Raw genomic sequence first — 17476 nt, forward strand, 5'->3', positions numbered from 1 at the left:
AGAATAAAGTTAAACTATTCTCGTCGGCTTTTCCTGACGAGAGCTGACTGGGTTGGAATGTGTTGCGGCCATAAAAGTCCTAGTTCATGATTATTTGTAAAAAAAACAACAACAAAAATAACTTCATTGGAATTGTGTGCGTGTGTATAAAAACACACGCGCGCACAGATAGATAGATTCTACAATAATACCGCATTCTTACGGTTGTGACTTAAAAACGAAGACACATCGCGAAGGCCTCGTGACAGTCAACATTTTCGAACAGTCTTGTGACGTCGTGTGCGAGAGCACTATTTTGAAGGTCGCACACAGGAAATGAGCGAGGACCGCATTCGTAAATGACGTCACGAGAAAGTGACGTCTTTGAGCGGGAGCGAATCGGCGGCGGAGAATCGTCGACGACTGCCCAAAACAAACATGGCGGACGGTGAGTTCACTGTTGTTCTTTTCCTCATTTTAAATATAAATAAAAATAAGATTTTCCGTCAAGGTTGCCGCTGCTTCTCCCGTTCTCCTTTTGCGTCGCATCAAGAGCGAGCCAAAAAGTCCGCAGACGTCGAACAGTTAAAGGTTGATGCTAATCAAGCTCGCTTGCGTCAACCCACGACCGGCTGAGCGAGCGCTCACAATCCGTACCGGACGACCAACCGCCAGTTTGGCTCTTTAGTGGGGTTTTTTTTCCCTTCGCCGTCTTTCTATCGCTAGAAAACACCACACTGCCAAAAGCACGAAAAGAGGTTTGGGGACCTATCTATTAAGTGACCGCGATTCTCTTTTCAGAGCACACAGAAGCCGAACACGCGATGGAGCATCCCACGGTGAGTGCCGATCATCATCATCATCAGTGTCCTCACAAATGCTCGCGTGCATGTCGTGAACGTACAAAGAATCGTCTCCAGTTTTTGCTTTTGGACACACGTGCGCAGCTGAGACCACCGACCACCGATCCCTTCCATTCATTGGCAAGAGCGAGCCGAGTTAGCAAGGGATGGCAATGGCTAGTGATGAGGGGGAAAGGGGCGTGGCCTGGACGGGGCGACCAATCACAACGAGTAAGACATCATACACGTCCAATCGCAGGGCTGTTTACATGATAGATGGAAAGACTGATCGGGAGAGCTCGTGAAAACTCGACGATAAGGTACCTGCCCTCCCACCCCCTAAAATTTTCTCAACGGATTTAGACCATGAACAAAAATGATCTGTATCTGCGCAAAATTGCCATCCCTGAGTTCGATATGAGCAAAGTGGCAGTCCCAGCACCAAAGTTGCCATGTTACTAGGGCTTGGGGGGGGGGGGGGCGTGAAGTGGAAGAATATTGTCGTTTGATGATAAGACGGGCGCGTTTGGGCGTCTGTCGTCTCCGTTGCCAAGCCGTTGATTGTCATTTTGCCTTTGCCGCAGCCGTCGGAAAACCCCCACGCGGAGTTTGGGCTGACGGACAGCATTCAGGTAAGGCGTCCGTCAGCGGGGGTGGGGAGGGGGGGCATTAGGCGCCGATTGCCAACAGGCTTTCTGGCCCCCTGCGCCAGAGGACGCTGGAGCAGGAGAAGACGTGCAAGCAGAAGGTGGACCTGCAGGCGCTGCCCACGCGCGCCTACCTGGACCAGACGGTGGTGCCCATCCTGCTGCAAGGCCTCGCCGTGCTGGCCAAGGAGAGGTGAGAGCGCGCTCGACGCTCGCCGCCGCCGCTGCACTCTACACCCGACGGAGCGGCCTTTTTTTTTGCCTTCCCCGCAGGCCGCTGAACCCCATCGAGTATCTGGCCGCCTTCCTCCTCAAGAACAAAGCGCAGTTTGACGAGCGCAACTGAAGCCTTTTTTTTTTTACCAATAAAAGCTGACTCCAATCTGGCCACATCTCCTTTTTATTGGGGCCCATGGGGGAGGGGGGGGGGCCTCAGATGTAAAAGTGGTGCGCGGCCAGGTCGTCCATGAACGGTCGCGCCAGCGAGTCGGTGGCAAAGTAGCAAATGAGGCCGAAGGTGATGGAGATGGGCAGCGCCGGCAGCGCCTTCTTGAAGATGGCCAGCAGCAGCAGCGTCACGCACAGACCCTGAAAGGCAGCCCGCCGCCGTCAGAGCCATGCCGCGCGCCGTCCGCAAACGCGCTCGAGTCCCTTACGATCAAGATGGCCACGAAGCACGCCACGGTGGTGTTCCAGTCGCCCCCGCCGGCCGCCGCTTTGCCCACCAGGACGCTGTAGAAAATGAAGTCGCCCAGGCCCAGCTTCACGCCGCCTGCCGCCACACAACACACGCCTAGCGTCACGCGGGCGCCACGCTAGGCGCCGCCATCGCGTCACTCACGCTCCTCCCGCTCGTCGTCGTCGTCGTCCTCCGCCGCCGCCCGGCCGCTCGGCTCCGCCTCCTCATCTGTCACACGCGGGCAAAGTGAAGCGCAAACTTGCCGGCGCGACTCGCGAGAGCGCGGTCGGGCGCCGCCCACCTGAAGCGCGTCCCGGCTCGCCGTCGGCGGGGCCCGTCGTCCACGCCATGGCGGCTGCGCACAAACGCGAAGCGCTCGTCAGCCACGCCGGATGTGATCTCGCATTCGCGGGTTGTCGTGCACGTCGAGACGTTTCGCGGAAAAGAAAATGTTACAAAACGGGTGGGGGGGGCCGTATTTATGTTGATGTTTAGGATGGGAGGGGCCATAATCCACCGCGCATTGCTGGCATTCTTTTTCTTCATACCGTAAAATAAATAGAAATTGGGAAACTATTGTCCGCCATTTTGTCTCACAAAATGGCGGCCGACTCACACGAGTAGATGAGGGCGGGGAAGATGGGCTCGTTGCGCTCCTGCGCCGTTTCCACCAGCATCCTCAGCGGACCCTTGGGACTCAGGACGGCCACCAGGTCTGCGGGGGGGGGGGGGGGTGACAAGTAGGAAGCAGGCCACCCCCGCGGCGGCGGCACTCACCGTAGACGGAGACGGCGGCCAGGATGAGCCAGGCCGACCACTCGGGCAGGTACTTGACAAAGACCAGCGCCATGAGCGCGCTCACCACAATCAGGTAGGCCTGCTGCAGCGCCAGCGGACCCTTCCAGTGGACGCACGCCATGCCCACCGCCCCAAAGTTCCAGATCAGCACGCCCGCCGTCGGATAGTCCATGGCCACGTTGTACGTCTTCAGCACCTCGCTGTCGCCGGGGGGAGGGGGGGGGACGCGCGTCACGTGACCGTCGGCTTGGGCGAATCGACGGCGAGGCGCTCACCTGAGGTACAGGAAGCTGAACCAGAAGAGCAGCAAGAGCGAGGACAGGATGAGCCAGCCGTGGATCACCTGCCGGCAAAGAGCGGGGGGAGGTGGGGGGCGTGAGAGCCAAGGCGGCGGGGGCGGCGAAGGCAGCGGGGGGTGGCGCACCTTGTAGCAGCGGTACTTGTAGAGGAAGACCAGCAGGACCGTCATGGCCACGATGACGCTGATCATGACCACGGCGTTCAGGACCGAGTTGAGCAAGCGCCGGCCCACCGACGACGTGTTCTCCGTGAACGGCGTGTAAATCCTGCGGGCGGCGAGGTTAGCGATGGCGGGCGAGGAGGGAGGGGGGCGGCGCCCGCTGCGGCGGTGGCTCACAGCTGCTGGTCCGTCTTGTCGCTGTAGAAGTGGAGCGACTTGATGGTGGCCACCACCAGCAGCATGCACAGCGTCACGGGGACGAAAAGCATGATGACGTGCTTGGCGCCGTACTTGAGGCTCAGCTCCTCGTCGCCCGCCGCCGGCTCCCCTCTGGCCTGGGGGGGGAAGGAGTTCATTCAGAGGCTTTGCTGACTCCATCTTGAGTCGGGGAGGGGGACACGCGTCCGATTACCGTTTTAGGCGAGCGGTAGGACGGCACGGCCGGATTCTCCGACTGGACCAGCGCCGTGCGCTCCGTGTAGGCGTCGTCCTCGCTGTCCGAAGCCTCCATGGCCACGCCCTGCGACCGCGCCTGGAAAACACAAAGCGCCCGAGGACATGGCCGCCTGACTTCAGAGACCCCCCTGCCAATGACAGACTCGTTGGGTGTGAAAAACGTGAAAAATGCGAATTGGCCGATAGCAATTTGAGATCGTTTGTATTCTTGGTCAGCTTTCCAGGCAATTGGGGGCTCTTTGAATACGGACAGAGGTTGGAGAGTCTCTCGAGAAATCTATCGGTCGTCATTGGCCTCTATTCGCTGAAACACAGAAACTGGGGGGCTAAAAAAATCATCATAATACTCAGAATAATCTGACGAGACAGAAATGGCGGCTTTTTGCGACAAACGTTAAGGTCGCAGTTCACATCAAAAGTGCGCCCGTCCGTCCGCCTCGGACTCGAGTTCCCTTTTGGCGTCGCTGATGCGAGCCGACAAACGCGCGCGACCGCTCGCGTTCGACCCTCGTGACGTGCGCCACACTCGACCTGGCCGCGGTGTTTTGAATCTCGGACGTCAAAGTTGTACCTGATTTGTCGAGTAGAAGTGCCGAGCGCCGCGCAGCCAGACAGTCGCGAGGCGGAAGTCAAGTCAGCAGTTGGTCACCTGACTGCCAGCCCAGTGGTGGACGTGACGTCACGCATCCTTGTTTACATCGAAACGTGACAACTCGACTGGAAAAAAAGATTCTGTTTGGCTTCTTCGATAACCACGAAAAAAGACTAAACAAGTCTTTATCATAAATGACATCATTCTTCAAGCTAAATTCATTCCCCGCAAATCTAAACGTACTCGTTCAAAACCTCTTTTCCGAATCTTTGAAGCGGAAAGGAAGCAGTACCCGAATTCTGTGATGGATTCCAAAAACAAAGAAAGGGGTTAAGGCTCTGGATAGATGTTCTTTATTTGGGATTTGTATTTAAAATCCCCTGGCTCTTCTTTTTTCTTGATCTCGAGGTATGTCCCCCTCTCCCTCCCTTGTGGTTTCTTTCTGACTTTCGGGTAGAGTGGACGCTGGCGCGTTTTGGCTGCCGCTACTCAACCCGTAATGTTTTGTGTTTTTTGTTATTGTAAAGTGTCCGTGGGTGTCTTGAAAGGCACTTATGAAGAAAATGTATTATTATTATTCTTAGAGCGCCCCCCGCCTCCACACGGCGGCCACCCAGTCCGTCACTCATGCTGCAGTTCCACCTCCCGCCGAGGGGGGCGGCAACGTAATACCCTCGCTTCCGGTACGGTGGAGTGTCATGGCGACGCCCGTCCAGGCGAACAAATCAACATGAAACCATCCGGTCGGAATTCAAAGTTGCTTTTTTTCTTTCAGGTCAGCCCTTTTTTCGTTACGGTTGCCTTCATCGCTTGTCGACGCGGCCGTAAATCCGATTTTCGCCATCACCGCATCAAAAAGCGTACATATGTGACTGTCCCCGATCATTTGCGCGAGCACGACACACGCGAATGGAGGGTCACGTCCGCGCCCGAAAGCAGGATTCCGAGCGCGTTGACTTCGCTGCCGCATTTCTAAAGTGAGCGTCTCGTCTTCTCGCTCGGCCGTCAGTGAGGATGCTGCGGATGATGAAGCTGACGTCGGCGGCGGCGCGCGGTCTGCTCCGCCGTGCGAAGAACTTGCCGTCTCGGCCCCTTCCCCGTCGTCCCGTGTCCGCCGCCTCCGCCCCTCTGCTGGCCTCCAAGCAGGTGAGCGCTCCCCGGCCTTACCCTCCGGCCCCTCTCAATTGTGACACCCTCCCCTCCGCAGTTCAAAGGTCAGGGGAAGGAGCCGAGGCCGAAGGTGAAAGCCAACAAACAGGAAGTGGAGATCAGGCAGACCATGACCGTGGAGGCCCTCGCACGAGCCATGAACAAACACCCTGGTAAATTCGTCCAAACTCCCTCCGACACGACGCTGGCGCGGACGGGCATCCGCTAGCGGCGTTGTCGTCACGAGGGCACGCGTGTTACGCAGATCACGTGTTGGAGGCCTTGGCGAACACGGCGCTGGACGTGTCGCGCGCCGGCCCGTCCTCAGTGCTGGAGGAGCGTTGGATCAAGGAAGCGGTGACGCGCTCGGGCATGAAGTTCCGCTGGGAGAAGCTGAGCGAGGAGCCGCGGCGCCGCGACCGAGACGCCGTGCCCAGGTAGAGCCGCGCTGGCGAATCGCGGTCGAGCGGGGCCGGCCTTTCTCCGTTCTTGATCCGCAGAGTCTCGCGCAGACCCCCCGCCGACGGCAGCAAGCTGGTGCGGCGCCCCCCGGTGGTCACCGTCATGGGCCACGTGGACCACGGCAAGACCACGCTTTTGGACGCCCTGAGGAAAAGCCGACTGGCCGCCGCCGAAGCCGGCGGCATCACGCAGCACATCGGAGCCTTCGCGGGTACGCCGGGGCTCGCCGGCCCTTTTTCGCCGTTGTGGGCGGAGCTTTCAAGGTGGTGCCCCGTTTTTCTCCGAGCCGCAGTGGAGTTGGCGACGGGCGAGAGGGTCACCTTCCTGGACACGCCGGGTCACGCCGCCTTCTCGGCCATGAGGGCCCGCGGCGCCCTCGCCACCGACATCGTCATCCTGGTGGTGGCCGCCGACGACGGCGTCATGACGCAGACCGTCGAGTCCATCCGGCACGCCAAGCGGGCGGCGGTGCCCCTCATCGTGGCGGTGAACAAATGCGACAAAGCTCGGGCCGATCCCCAGCGGGTCAAGCGGGAGCTGCTGGCCCACGACGTGGTGTGCGAGGACTTCGGGGGCGACGTGCAGGCCGTCCACGTCTCGGCCCTGGAGGGCCGCAACCTGCCGGCGCTGGTGGAGGCCACGGCGGCGCTGGCCGAGATCCTGGAGCTGAAGGCGGACCCCGACGGCGCCGCCGAGGGCCTGGTGCTCGAGAGTCGCACGGACAAAGGCAAAGGGTTAGGACGAGAAACCTTCGCCGTGCGCCCCGTGACCCCGCCCCGTCCTTTCACGACCCTGCCCCCGTCCTTTCACGACACTTTCCGATGCCTCGCCTCCCATTTTTGTGAACCCCGCTCCCTCCGCAGGTCGGTGACGACCACGCTGGTCCGGCGCGGGACGTTGCGGCGAGGCTGCGCGCTGGTGGCGGGCAAGACCTGGGCCAAGGTGCGCTCGCTGTTGGACGAGCGCGGCCGCGCGGTGGAGGAGGCGGGGCCCGGCGTGGCCGTGGAGGTGCTGGGCTGGAAGGAGGCGCCCTCCGCCGGGGACCTCGTCTTGGAGGTGGAGTCGGAGGTTGGCCTGCCCGTTTCGAAAGCCAGAAAATGTCACGGCGGCAGATTTGAAGTGATGAATCGTCTGGGGGGGGGGGACACGGCGGGGCGTCGGCAGCAACGCGCCAGGGAGGTGGCGGCGTGGCGCAGTCGGGAGGAGGAGCTGGAGCGGCTGGGGGCGGAGCAAAGCGCCGTGGCGGCCAAGAGGCGGGACCACGAGCTCGCCTACAGGAAGGAGAGGGCGGAGCTGGCGCACCTGAGCTGGCGGCAGAGGAAGGCGCGGCTCTACCGCGACAACAAGAGCGCCTTCGCCAGCCGGCCCGGCGAGAAGACGGCGCCGGCGGGGGCCGCCCTGCCGCTCGTCATCAAAGGTAGGCGCCCCCAGCCCGACGCCTCCAAAAGCTGTCATGACCGTTTTTTGTTTTGGACCAGCCGATGTGGACGGCTCCTTGGAGGCCATCTTGAACATCGTGGACAGCTACGACGCCGAGCACCAATGTCGCCTGGACGTGGTTCACTTCGGCATCGGCGACGTCTCGGAAAACGACCTCAACATGGCGGAAACCTTCGGAGGTAGCGGACGTCGCCCGGGATTGCGTTCGCCGGGCGATTCCGCGTTCTCCCTCACCCGTGGCTCCGCCCCCTCCCCCCAGGCAGCGTGTACGGCTTCAACGTGGCGGCGAGCAAGGCCATCCGGCAAGCGGCGGCGCAGCGCCGCATCGCCGTCCGCCTTCACGACGTCATCTACAAATTGGTGGACCAGCTCAAGGCCGAGCTGGCCGACAAGCTGCCGCCGCTGCTGGAGCGCCACGTCCTGGGTGAGCGGGCGGCGACGACGACGCCGCGCCGGCTTACGCTTCGGGCCTGACCTCTGTGGCTCCGCCTCCCCCCCCAGGCGAGGCCACGGTTCTGGCGGCGTTCGACGTGACGGCGGGCAAGAAGAAGACGACGGTGGCCGGCTGCCGCGTGCTCAAAGGTCAGCTGGAGCGCAAGATGAAGTTTCGACTGATTCGCGGCGGCGAAACGCTTTGGGAGGGTGAGTGACAAATGACGGGGGGGGGGGGGGGCACTGATCTTTGACCTCACAGTTTTCAAGGGGAGAGAGCGAGCCAGTGAGCCGGCGAGCTTTTTTTATTGGCTGCGTTTGTGTCGATGGCGGGGGAGCCTTGTTGAGCGAGTCTTTGCCCTGCCCCCCCCCCTCGCTTGCTTGCTTTCAGGAGGCCTGCTGGCGCTGAAGCACCACAAGGAGGACGTGAGCACCGCAGGGGCGGGCAGCGAGTGCGGCCTGTCGGCCGACGGCGACGTGACCTTCCTGCCTGGCGACCTGGTCCAGTGCTTCCGGGAGGTGGAGGCGCCGCAGGTCAGCGCCTGGGACCCCGGATTCTGAGGGCCGCCCACACGCCCCCCCCCACGCCCATTTGAAGAAAAAAAAAAAAGAAAAAAAGACAGCAGTCCAAAAAGAGTGCGAAAAGCCGCAATCTCGCCGGCTCAGCTTTCACAGCGCGGGTTGCCGTGCGCCATTCAGACGGAGGCCGACGCCGCCTCGCCCGCTTTCTCGCCCACTTTCTCGCCCGCTTCCTCGCCCGCTTCTGCGCGCTGTGGAAGGCAAAAACACACAAAGACACAAATAAACATTTCACTTGGTCCATCTCCTTCTCGGACTTTGTCGCGTTTGGGGTTGGACGAGGTCTGTCAATGCTCATCAAAATCGGAGGGGGGGGGGGGGGGGTGATTCACGGTCATCAATGAATCGCTTATTGAACACCAGGAAGGGGGGGGGGCATCGCTTTAAATTTTTGAATGACAGACACCCGCGGCGGAACAAGGTTCTTACCAGTGGGGCGGGTGAGCAGGGGGCCGCCACGCCCCTCTCCTCCCCCGAGGACGCCGTCTCCCCCCGCGAGGGCTCGTCTTCGTCGTCCTCATCCTCCGAGCTCATATCCTCCAAGCCGGTCCTGTCGCCGTGACGACAAGACAGACGTCAGCGCGGGTTGCTCGCCGCGCGTCCTCGCTGCGCCGCTCACCAGGAACACGCCCCCGCCGTCGTCTTCTTCTTCTTGAGCGGCGGCTGGCGGCGAGCGGGACCGGGCCGCTTGGAGGCCGCCGCCGCCTGCGAACCCGACGCCGCCTGCAGACCTGCGCGGGGCGACGGCGGGTGAGACGCGCCGATCGTCGTCGGCTCGGCCTCGCCGCGCTTTTCGGTTACCTTTGAGCACGGAGTCCTCCAGCCGCTCAGCCAGGCTGTGACACTGGCGCTGGTAGGCGGGGTCGCTGAACTGATGCTTGGGCTCGGCCATTTTCCTCTCCAGACGCTCGGCGCGCCGCCGCTCCTTGTCGGCCTCGCGATCCGCTTGCCGCTTCAGCCACTCGCCCATCCTGCGTCCGGAAACGTCCCGCTTTTGAAGAACTTTTTGCGGACGATCCCGAGTGCGGACGCGCTCGGCGGGCCTCGTCACTCACTCTTTCTCGTGGTTGACGTCTCGCAGGCGACGTCCGCTCAGGTCCCGGCAGGCCTCGCGATTGGTCGTCTTCTCGATCTGCGCGCCGAGCGCTCGCAGCATGGAGCCGAAGCCTGCCGAGAACAGCGCAGAGGGAGCGCACTTGACGCTCTGCACCCGTCAACTCATCCCCACCACCACCTCGAGAGGCCACTCACCCCCCTTGCCCCCCGGGAGGCGCGGCGCCAGCCGATAGACGGCGCCGGCCCGCAGGTGCTCGTCCGGGCGGGTCACGCCGCCGTCTCTGCTGACGTAAAAGTCCAGCGACGACACCGGCGCCTGAAAACAGGGATGGCAATGGCTAGTGATGACAAAGGCGGAAAGGGGCGTGGCCTGGACGGGGCGACCAATCGCAACGAGTAAGACATCATACGCGTCCAATCGCAGGGCTGTTTACAATTCGGAAGCTGGAAAGACTAAATCGGGAGAGCTCGTGAAACCTCGACCACAAAGTACCTGAACCCCTAAAATTTTCTCAACGGATCTGGACGATACACAAAAAGGATCACTTTAAGAAATAAAACGGCGGATTTCCGCGTATCCGCGCAAAATTGCCTTCAAGTGATCAAGTGCCGACCCGTTAGCTTAGCACGCCAGTTGAAGGCTCGTCGCTCGCGGTCGATTTCGCCGCTCAAACTTACCCATTGTTGGACGAACCGCTCCACAACATCTCGCACCGACGAACCTTGCGGAAAAACACAAGCGGAAAAGCGCGAACCGAACGGCCCGCAAACAAAAATCTCCGTGGTGGGCTCCATCTTGATGTGGCTCCGCTTCTCGCTTAACTTTTGCGTATGCTTCCGGGTTGTCTTCGTCGTCTTCTTCTTCTTATTATTATTCTTCTTCGGTTTCTTTTTTCTTCTTCTTTGGTTTCTTCTTCTTCTCCAGCCAAAGACCTTTTATACTCAGCCCCTTAGCTGGCAATGTTGCAGAAATATTTACTAATGCTGAATTTTGACCAAAGCAAAATAAGTGCGCCAAAAATATATATATATATTTTGCCGGTGTCGATTCATGTTTCACGTTACAGACTCACCGAACACCGAAGGCTATCGCAACAATTAGTGTGTCACTTCTTGAAATGAAATACAACGACCAACTGGCTGGTTTTGCATTGCGTGCTGCTTTTCGGAGTACCTGCTGGCCTGTATGGACGTGACCAAATGATCAAGTTAGGTTTTGATCAATAAATTCAGCAGCTTTGGGTGAAATATGTGATCGCGGACAAATGTCATCCGACGATCCATCCATGATCTGAACCCGTTCAGAATATCATCAATATTCGCTTTTATTTCTTTCAGAGTTCATATCAAGTCATACGACAGTTTTTGGTGTGAGTGACATTCCAAAAAAACCTCTTATGTGACGTCACGGGGCGGAAAGGGCGCCCCTTCGGAGGACCCGCCCCCGAATGAATTTGAACGCGGCGCTGTGAGTCGGTGACAAGATGTCGGCCATGCGGAAGGTCGTCTCCGTCGGCCGCCGCGCGCTTGGCCAGGTCGCGCCGGTCCGTCCGCGGAGCCTCCGCCGCTGCTGCTCCTCCGAGGACAACAAGCCAAAGTCGGGCTTCGCGGCCGCCTTCACCTCCCAGTCGGAGCTCCGTCGCCGCGAGGCTTCCGCCGCCGGAGCCTCGTCGTCGGACCGGGAAGACGGCGCCACGTTCGCCGCTCTCTTCCGCCGCAGCCCGCTGGTCCAGATGGGGCCGGGCAAAGACAAGACGGTGGTCGGGAGGATCTTTCACGTCGTCGGCGACGACGCGTACGTCGACTTCGGCGCCAAGTTCCACGCCGTGTGTCGGCGGCCGGCGGCGGACGCCGACAAGCTACAGCGGGGCGCCAGGGTCCGCCTGAGGCTGCACGACGCCGAGCTCACCGGGCGCTTCCTGGGGGCCGAAACCGACGTCACCCTGCTGGAGGCCCACGCCACCCTGCTCGGTCCGCTGGACCACGGGCCGGGCCGCTCCTGAACGAGCGACGCCGCTCTTTGCTTTTTATTATGCTCACTTTTTTTTCTCCGACGGACTACTTTTGTTCGAATAAAACTCTTGTGCATCCTAAGCTCAGCGTCTGACTGTCACGTTTATAACTTGTCTCGTTGGAGGGGGTGCTAAAATAATTCAAGTCGGATGAAGCCGCCGGCGGCCCTCTTACGTGGCCACACGCTCAGCGCACGACTTCAATACATTAACATCTCCGCTGAGGCATTTTCTCTCCATTTTGTTGCCACAGGGGGTGGCACGCATGTAATTCTAAATGTCGCGTCTCCGAGTGATACTCAAGATTGCTCTGCATCACCATCCTGAGATGCAAACGGTCCACGCGGCCAGTAAAGTTGGTTCTCACGCCCCCGTCCAGGGATCCTTGTGCATAAGAGGGTCTTGAGTGGAAAAACCCAAAAGTGGAAGTCGTTAGTCCCGGCGGCAACACAAGATGGCCACCCTCAGCTAGTATTCAAAGAACAGGCCATACAGGCCAACTTTTATTGATTTTTCTTGCTCCGGTAAAAGGCACGTTGATGTAAAATTGTCGAGGCTGGATGCTGTTTTCTCGGAGGGGAGGGTGGGGGTAGGCACTTGACGTCACCAGGAACCGACGGAAGGCCATTCAGATCATGGAGAACTTTAGCCACTAAAGAGGCAAGGACAACAAACCGTCATGACAACGCCCACACCATTTCAATTTAAGGAGATGAACTTTGACCTCGTTGAAGTTGAGCTGGATGGAGCCGCTGTCGTCGGGGTCAAACTTCTTGAAGATTCCTGGGCGCACAAAACGCACTTCAGTTTTCACAACGCGCTTGTCACACGTCACGTTTTAGCATCGCACCTAGCTTCAGTTGCCATCTTGGCAGCGATGTACCAGTGTGTTAGCAGTTAGCAACTAGCGGGGACGTTTTGTTTTAACGCCACACTCGGATCACCGATCGCCACAAAGTGGCGTTTCGACAACACACTTGGCTTCGCTAGCCAAGTAAGCTTTTGCTAACTGGCGTAAATGTTTTGTTTCAGCGACGCCCTTAGCTTAGCTAGCCGGCTAACTAGCGCAGGCGTGAGGAGCGAGCGCTGGTCTTACGGAACATGATCTCCAGCCTCATCAAGCAGCCCACAAAGTTGTCGAAGTCCAGCGTCAAGTCTGGCTCGGCGTAGCGGGCTACCAGCAGCTGGTAGATGGCGTTGTTCAGGCTGAAACCTACGACAAAAGTCACAGGAATCGGGTCAAACGTTCACTCTGCCCGCGTGAAAGGGGAGCTTTGAAAGCGGCCATCGCGTCTTTGAAGTTTTGGCGCGACGGGAACTGGCCGCAGTCGACCGCGGCTTGCGTTAGCGTGACCGACTAGCGTCTTGGAAGGTCGACCGAAAGATGAGTCTCGGGACCGACCGGCATCTTTGAAGGCGACTCTCATCTCAGGTGTGCTCATGGTGCCCGAGTCGTCCGTGTCGTTCTTCTTGTAGATGGACTGCCGGGGGACAGAGGGGGGGAGATCGTCAACCGAGGTCGGCGCTCGGACGGGTTAGAGGTCGCCGTAGCTACCAGGTAGCGCTGCACTTTCTTCCACAAGGTGGCGAACTCCGCCAGACCCAACTTGCCATTGGCGCTCTCCTGACCGCGGCGTCAAGGATCAGGGCATGCGTCTTATTGGAGGGGCCGCGGGGGGCGAGGTAAAGGATACGTCCATGAGGTTCACCATGACCCTGCACGTGTCCAAGCTGAAGCCGCTCGTCTTGATGTCGCTTCCTGCCGGCGGAGACCAAAAAATAAATAAAAGCCTTGCCGTGGGTTTGCCGCGCGCCACCTCACGGCGAGAACTCACGCTTGGAGACGATCTTGTTCAAGATGGTGCGCAGTTCGCCGGCGGAGATCTCCATGTCCTGGATGTGGTTGCGGCGCACACGTTAGCATCGGGGCGACCGTTAAGAGCCTCGGCGCCCCTCTCGGCTACGTACCGGTCCCGCCAACTTGGCGAACAGGCCTCGGAACGCCGCGTCCACCTCCTCCTCGGCGACAATTTCCTGTCAAAGGCCGCGCCCGCCCGCGTTAGCGCAAATCTGGCCGGCGGATAGGGATTTGGTTTCTGGACTCACGTCGTCGAGGTCGGCGCCGACGGGGTCGTCGAAGGGCCTGAAAAGGTCCACAGGCGCAAATTCCGCGTGAGTGCTAAAGGAGTCGGCGGCGCGCAAGGGGAGAGCCTCGTTTGCGCTTACACGGTCTGGCTTCGCTTCTCGGAGAAGACGCGTATGCAGAAGTCGCCGTTGAGGTGGGGCTCGAAGGTGGAGGGTACCACCAGGTACTCGCCGGGCGGCAGCTTGAAGCGGGTGCTGACCTCACGCAGGTTGATGAAGGTCTCCGAGCGGGCCGTCTGAGCGTGCGTCAGGAAGAAGTTCTTGTCCAGGTGCACCTGCCGCTGGCCGTGGAACTGAGGCGCAGACAAAGCCGGCCCCCCCCGAGCCCCCTTGCCGGTTACCGAGGCGACGCCACACCGCGACCCCTCCCGGCGGCCGTCGCGCGGGCGCTGCTCACCTGTTTGGGAAGCTGAGACACAACAGGGCGCCGCGTCAACGAGGGCATAAAAAAAAAAAAAAACGGCGGCGATACCGACGGCGTTGTCGCGCCGTGACCGCGCGGCGCCGAAGGCAAACCCCATTTCGGAGGACAAGCGGCAAGGCGGACGATCTCGGCGGTGGAAGCGAAGTGCGGGGAAAGCAGACGAGCCAAGAAACGCGAGACCGACGGGGGGCGGAGAAAAGCGTACGGGGAAGAGAGGCGAGGAAGCGGCCGCGATTCGTCAGGAAGGAAGGCCCGAGCGAAGGTACGCCGTGTCCAGAGGCAAGAGGTGAGGGCACCCGGCTGCAAAAGATGAGAAAGGGTGAGGCACGGCAAAGCCCAAAAAAAAAAAGGGGTCCACCAAGGCTCCGCGCTCGGTACACTACACTTTCGCGTCGGCATGCCGCTCCGCTGGCGCTTTTCGGACGGTTTCTCTTCTGTCACCTCGTAGATGGCGAAGCCGATGGTATGCATGTCCTCGCCCTGCTTCCTGAGCTTCCTTCGGTTCTTCTGGATCAAACCCAACACCAAGCTGCATCCCACCTCGCCGTCGTCCGGGTCGTCGTCCTCGGGGTCCAACTTGATGACGAACTGCGGGTTCATCCAGAAGGTGTCTGCGGGCGACACGCGGCCGGGTCAGCCCGCTCGCTCGCCGCGCCAGGCGGGGCGGGGCGCCGAGGGCCAACTCACAGGGGTGGTTCCTGCAGCCGCCGGCCGTCGAGCCGCGCCGCCACGAGCCGTCGAACTTGTTGACGCCCCAGTGCTTGACCGAGTCGTCCAGGATGGTGTCGGGGGTCAAAGTGCACACTTCCACACGGGAGTAGTGGCGCAGGAAGTCTCGGTACGACATCCTGGCAACCCCCCCCCCACCCAAAAGGGTCACTCCAAGTGCGTACGTGCGAGATTGCCCGGCAGACGGCGGCGCGCTCACCAGAACTCTCCGTCCTCGGCGTTGGCGTGCGGACAGTCTCCCTGCACCGAATCCCACTCGGACGACCTGCGGGGACGGGACAGGGGTGGTCAGGGGGGCGGTGGGGGGCGGGACGCCGCCGATCGCCGTCCCGCTACCCGTCACTCCAGGCGCCGGTCCACTCCACTTGACCCCAAGGGTTCCTGACCCGGACCAGCTTCTCCGGACGACCTCGGAAGTTGACCTGCGCACAGAGGCCAGGAGGTCATCTCCGGAGATGACCTCCTGGCCTCCGCTTGACCCGGGTCAAGCGGCGGCCGCGCCGGACCAGACGACGGCTCTGACCTCCACGGCGCCCGTCAGGGAGTAGGCGTGACCTTTGACCAGCTTCTGGCGCGTCACCGCCTCAGAGTCCGCCGCGCTGGTGATCTGGAGGCGCACACACACGTCACTATCGGGCCGCCCACATGCGGCGGCGGCGTGAGTTACTGACGTCGATGGAGCAGCCCAGGAGGGCTCCCGCTTCCAAGGCTTTTTGCAGGATTTGAAAGAGGTCGGCGGGGGGCCGCTGCAGGTCAAAATTCTCGGCGATGCCGCCCGTGAAGTCCTCGAAGCCCTCCGTGGTGGAGCCCCCCGACAAGGCCTCATAGCTGCCGTTCACCCTGCGCGCACGTCGGCCGGCTTTAGGAGGCATTCGGCGGGGTGGGGTGGGGGGGGGGTCGTGGGGAGGGTCTCACTTGGCGTAGGCCTTCTCCAGCAACGCGCTCCAAAACTCGCGACCCTCCGCCGAGTGCACAAAGAGAAGCTCGCCGTCTTTCACCGGAAGTCGGTCGTCGATCACCACGTCCACCCACTCGCCAAACTGCCAAAACTGCACGCGTGCAAGAGGAAACGGCCAGGTGGCTTCCTGAACGCAATCGGGGGAAGAAACGGGGGGGGGGGGGGCGTGACCTCTGACCTGGAAGTGGAAGATCCCGGCGTAGTTGTCGTTAAAGCTTTGGCCGTCGGGGACGACGCGCGCCATCACGTATTCGTTGAGGGTCAGCGACGCGATGGCCGCCAACAGCCAACAGTCACCTGCGTCGTCACGGCAACAATTAGACACCAGGCTGGACAAAATGTCCACTTGGACAAAAAGTGGCACATTTTTTCCAAAATAAAATGACTTTGAGGCCCTGCGGAATGCCAGATTATTGGCAAATGCGGAACTCGGTCTCAGCGCAAAAAAAAAAAAGAAGAGAAGCTGGAGGCAGAGAAAAAAATTCCAACATGCGAAAACAAAAAGTGAGTCACGCAGCTGCTGAGTCATCACGCACGCGTGTACACACACACGCACACGCACACACACAGTGCAAGGGTGTGTCGGCAACCGCAGATGAAAGATTTTCTCCACTTCACGTGTCCTGTGTGTACTTTTGATGGCGTGTGTGGCAGGCTTGGGGGGCTCGAGAGGGTGTGTGTGTATGAAAGAGAGCGAGACTCTCGCCCTCACACTCGAGTAGTGCTCGCTGTTTCTCGTCCCTCTCGCCAACGAGATGTGGCGTCTCAAGAAAGAAAGACGACGCGGCTCACGTCGAGTTTCTCGTCTTGTGCTCTCAAGATGGCGAGTGTGTTTGTTGTGTGACGTACGAAGAAGAAGAAGCCGACTTGATGAAGAGCACAAACAAACGCTCCCCATGTCGGGTGGAGAAGGTGAACGTACCGAGCGCCCCCTGGCAGATGTCGGTCCTGGTGGCTCCGCCCACGATGAATTCAGGTGAGGATACCAGCTCCTGATTGGACACAAACGAGCGGCGTCAATCATCGACTATCCCAACGAACTCGGGAGGGAAGGAAGCGGCGCGCGGGGTGCTCGGGGCAGGGGGCGCGACGTACCGTGGGCCTCTTCCAGGTGACACCGCGGGTCTTGTACGAGTTGCGTCCGAGCTCCTTGAAGCCGAGCGCCTCGGGGGCGGCCGGGAAGGTGGGGTCGCAGAAGAGCCTGCCGCCGCTCAGGCACTGGGCCCGCAAGGCGTCGAAGTTCTGGTTGAGGAAAGGGACGGCCCGCTGGTTGGTGCCGAAGCCCGCCGCCTCGGCGCGCTTCTTGGCCAGGGTGGACGCCACGCCGGACATGGCGACGAGAACGAGGCGAGGCGAGGCTAGGCGAGGGGGGGAAAAAAAGGCGTCGGCGGCGGCTGTGTGGCTGCTGTGCGGCTGCGTTCGACTTTCCGCCCGCCTGGAAAAACTTCGGCAGGCAGTCTGAGTCTGGGATTGTGCTGCGCGTGACGTCACGCCAGGCAAATAAACCCACGCCCTGCCGAAGGGGCGGGCGCGCGCCCGCGTCATGTGCGCGTCCGCAAAGTTGCAAATTGTTTCCCGCTTGGATGAAGGGCGAAGCTCTTTTGACCCCCCCCCTCCCGACCCCCCCAAAAGTAAAA

General features: G+C 60.4%; 6 protein-coding genes across 7 annotated transcripts; 3 read left to right on the plus strand and 3 right to left on the minus strand.

The window, feature by feature from the left end:
- The first annotated feature begins 321 nt into the window (after positions 1 to 321).
- Positions 322 to 1823, plus strand: dpy30 (dpy-30 histone methyltransferase complex regulatory subunit). Its single transcript, XM_052083992.1, has 5 exons — positions 322 to 427; positions 781 to 818; positions 1406 to 1453; positions 1534 to 1661; positions 1742 to 1823. The coding sequence occupies exons 1-5, from the start codon at positions 418 to 420 to the stop codon at positions 1812 to 1814; spliced, it is 297 nt and encodes a 98-aa protein (XP_051939952.1). The 5' UTR covers positions 322 to 417; the 3' UTR covers positions 1815 to 1823.
- A 29-nt stretch (positions 1824 to 1852) lies between these two features.
- On the minus strand, positions 1853 to 4593 carry LOC127613069 (presenilin-2-like). The gene is made up of 11 exons (XM_052083962.1): positions 4433 to 4593; positions 3818 to 3937; positions 3583 to 3740; positions 3370 to 3511; positions 3221 to 3288; positions 2925 to 3145; positions 2764 to 2862; positions 2449 to 2502; positions 2306 to 2375; positions 2125 to 2240; positions 1853 to 2056 (listed from the first exon to the last, which is right to left on the minus strand). The coding sequence occupies exons 2-11, from the start codon at positions 3914 to 3916 to the stop codon at positions 1869 to 1871; spliced, it is 1215 nt and encodes a 404-aa protein (XP_051939922.1). The 5' UTR covers positions 3917 to 3937; positions 4433 to 4593; the 3' UTR covers positions 1853 to 1868.
- A 457-nt stretch (positions 4594 to 5050) lies between these two features.
- Positions 5051 to 8522, plus strand: mtif2 (mitochondrial translational initiation factor 2). 2 transcript variants are annotated; one of them, XM_052083941.1, is made up of 12 exons: positions 5051 to 5228; positions 5463 to 5599; positions 5661 to 5775; positions 5868 to 6039; positions 6115 to 6275; positions 6357 to 6798; positions 6928 to 7132; positions 7229 to 7481; positions 7543 to 7683; positions 7764 to 7928; positions 8006 to 8086; positions 8328 to 8522. In XM_052083941.1, exons 2-12 carry the CDS (start codon positions 5468 to 5470, stop codon positions 8495 to 8497), a joined length of 2037 nt encoding a protein of 678 aa, XP_051939901.1. In that variant the 5' UTR covers positions 5051 to 5228; positions 5463 to 5467; the 3' UTR covers positions 8498 to 8522. The 2 variants fall into 2 exon arrangements, with proteins under 2 accessions (XP_051939901.1, XP_051939900.1); XM_052083940.1 differs by having other exon boundaries at positions 5052 to 5228; positions 8006 to 8146.
- On the minus strand, positions 8224 to 10433 carry sde2 (SDE2 telomere maintenance homolog (S. pombe)). The gene is made up of 7 exons (XM_052083976.1): positions 10250 to 10433; positions 9767 to 9887; positions 9571 to 9682; positions 9317 to 9486; positions 9135 to 9246; positions 8945 to 9065; positions 8224 to 8706 (listed from the first exon to the last, which is right to left on the minus strand). Exons 1-7 carry the CDS (start codon positions 10364 to 10366, stop codon positions 8632 to 8634), a joined length of 828 nt encoding a protein of 275 aa, XP_051939936.1. The 5' UTR covers positions 10367 to 10433; the 3' UTR covers positions 8224 to 8631.
- A 596-nt stretch (positions 10434 to 11029) lies between these two features.
- mrps28 (mitochondrial ribosomal protein S28) lies at positions 11030 to 11665 on the plus strand. The gene has a single exon (XM_052083986.1). The coding sequence runs from the start codon at positions 11056 to 11058 to the stop codon at positions 11572 to 11574; it is 519 nt and encodes a 172-aa protein (XP_051939946.1). The 5' UTR covers positions 11030 to 11055; the 3' UTR covers positions 11575 to 11665.
- Positions 11666 to 12166: 501 nt separating this feature from the next.
- On the minus strand, positions 12167 to 17347 carry LOC127613098 (calpain-2 catalytic subunit-like). The gene is made up of 21 exons (XM_052083995.1): positions 16935 to 17347; positions 16762 to 16831; positions 16018 to 16136; positions 15797 to 15930; positions 15553 to 15721; positions 15405 to 15488; positions 15218 to 15303; positions 15081 to 15146; positions 14840 to 15000; positions 14594 to 14763; positions 14126 to 14137; positions 13810 to 14021; positions 13690 to 13726; positions 13552 to 13617; positions 13419 to 13476; positions 13278 to 13342; positions 13139 to 13207; positions 12986 to 13064; positions 12680 to 12796; positions 12308 to 12366; positions 12167 to 12235 (listed from the first exon to the last, which is right to left on the minus strand). The coding sequence occupies exons 1-21, from the start codon at positions 17169 to 17171 to the stop codon at positions 12212 to 12214; spliced, it is 2094 nt and encodes a 697-aa protein (XP_051939955.1). The 5' UTR covers positions 17172 to 17347; the 3' UTR covers positions 12167 to 12211.
- Between the last annotated feature and the right edge of the window lie 129 nt (positions 17348 to 17476).

The sequence above is a fragment of the Hippocampus zosterae genome, chromosome 13 (assembly GCF_025434085.1).
Source record: "Hippocampus zosterae strain Florida chromosome 13, ASM2543408v3, whole genome shotgun sequence".
Taxonomy (NCBI): domain Eukaryota; kingdom Metazoa; phylum Chordata; class Actinopteri; order Syngnathiformes; family Syngnathidae; genus Hippocampus; species Hippocampus zosterae.

What these genes read in the sequence shown, in the direction of transcription:
- LOC127613098 (XM_052083995.1), bottom strand. Translation starts at nt 17,171, where the DNA reads ATGTCCGGCGTGGCGTCCACCCTGGCCAAGAAGCGCGCCGAGGCGGCG. An exon ending in TCGGCGCCGACCTCGACGAC is followed by an intron (nt 13,618 to 13,689) that starts GTGAGTCCAGAA and finishes GGCCTTTGACAG; the next exon opens with GAAATTGTCGCCGAGGAGGA. An exon ending in TCGCCAAGTTGGCGGGACCG is followed by an intron (nt 13,477 to 13,551) that starts GTACGTAGCCGA and finishes AACCACATCCAG; the next exon opens with GACATGGAGATCTCCGCCGG.
- sde2 (XM_052083976.1), bottom strand. Translation starts at nt 10,366, where the DNA reads ATGGAGCCCACCACGGAGATTTTTGTTTGCGGGCCGTTCGGTTCGCGC. An exon ending in GGAGGACTCCGTGCTCAAAG is followed by an intron (nt 9,247 to 9,316) that starts GTAACCGAAAAG and finishes CGCCCCGCGCAG; the next exon opens with GTCTGCAGGCGGCGTCGGGT. An exon ending in ACGGCGGGGGCGTGTTCCTG is followed by an intron (nt 9,066 to 9,134) that starts GTGAGCGGCGCA and finishes TCACGGCGACAG; the next exon opens with GACCGGCTTGGAGGATATGA.
- mtif2 (XM_052083940.1), top strand. Translation starts at nt 5,468, where the DNA reads ATGCTGCGGATGATGAAGCTGACGTCGGCGGCGGCGCGCGGTCTGCTC. An exon ending in CGCACGGACAAAGGCAAAGG is followed by an intron (nt 6,799 to 6,927) that starts GTTAGGACGAGA and finishes CTCCCTCCGCAG; the next exon opens with GTCGGTGACGACCACGCTGG. An exon ending in CATGGCGGAAACCTTCGGAG is followed by an intron (nt 7,684 to 7,763) that starts GTAGCGGACGTC and finishes CCCTCCCCCCAG; the next exon opens with GCAGCGTGTACGGCTTCAAC.
- dpy30 (XM_052083992.1), top strand. An exon ending in ACGCGATGGAGCATCCCACG is followed by an intron (nt 819 to 1,405) that starts GTGAGTGCCGAT and finishes CCTTTGCCGCAG; the next exon opens with CCGTCGGAAAACCCCCACGC. An exon ending in GGCTGACGGACAGCATTCAG is followed by an intron (nt 1,454 to 1,533) that starts GTAAGGCGTCCG and finishes CCCCTGCGCCAG; the next exon opens with AGGACGCTGGAGCAGGAGAA.
- mrps28 (XM_052083986.1), top strand. Translation starts at nt 11,056, where the DNA reads ATGTCGGCCATGCGGAAGGTCGTCTCCGTCGGCCGCCGCGCGCTTGGC.
- LOC127613069 (XM_052083962.1), bottom strand. Translation starts at nt 3,916, where the DNA reads ATGGAGGCTTCGGACAGCGAGGACGACGCCTACACGGAGCGCACGGCG. An exon ending in CCTACCGCTCGCCTAAAACG is followed by an intron (nt 3,741 to 3,817) that starts GTAATCGGACGC and finishes TTCCCCCCCCAG; the next exon opens with GCCAGAGGGGAGCCGGCGGC. An exon ending in GACGAGCGGGAGGAGCGTGA is followed by an intron (nt 2,241 to 2,305) that starts GTGACGCGATGG and finishes GTGTGGCGGCAG; the next exon opens with GCGGCGTGAAGCTGGGCCTG.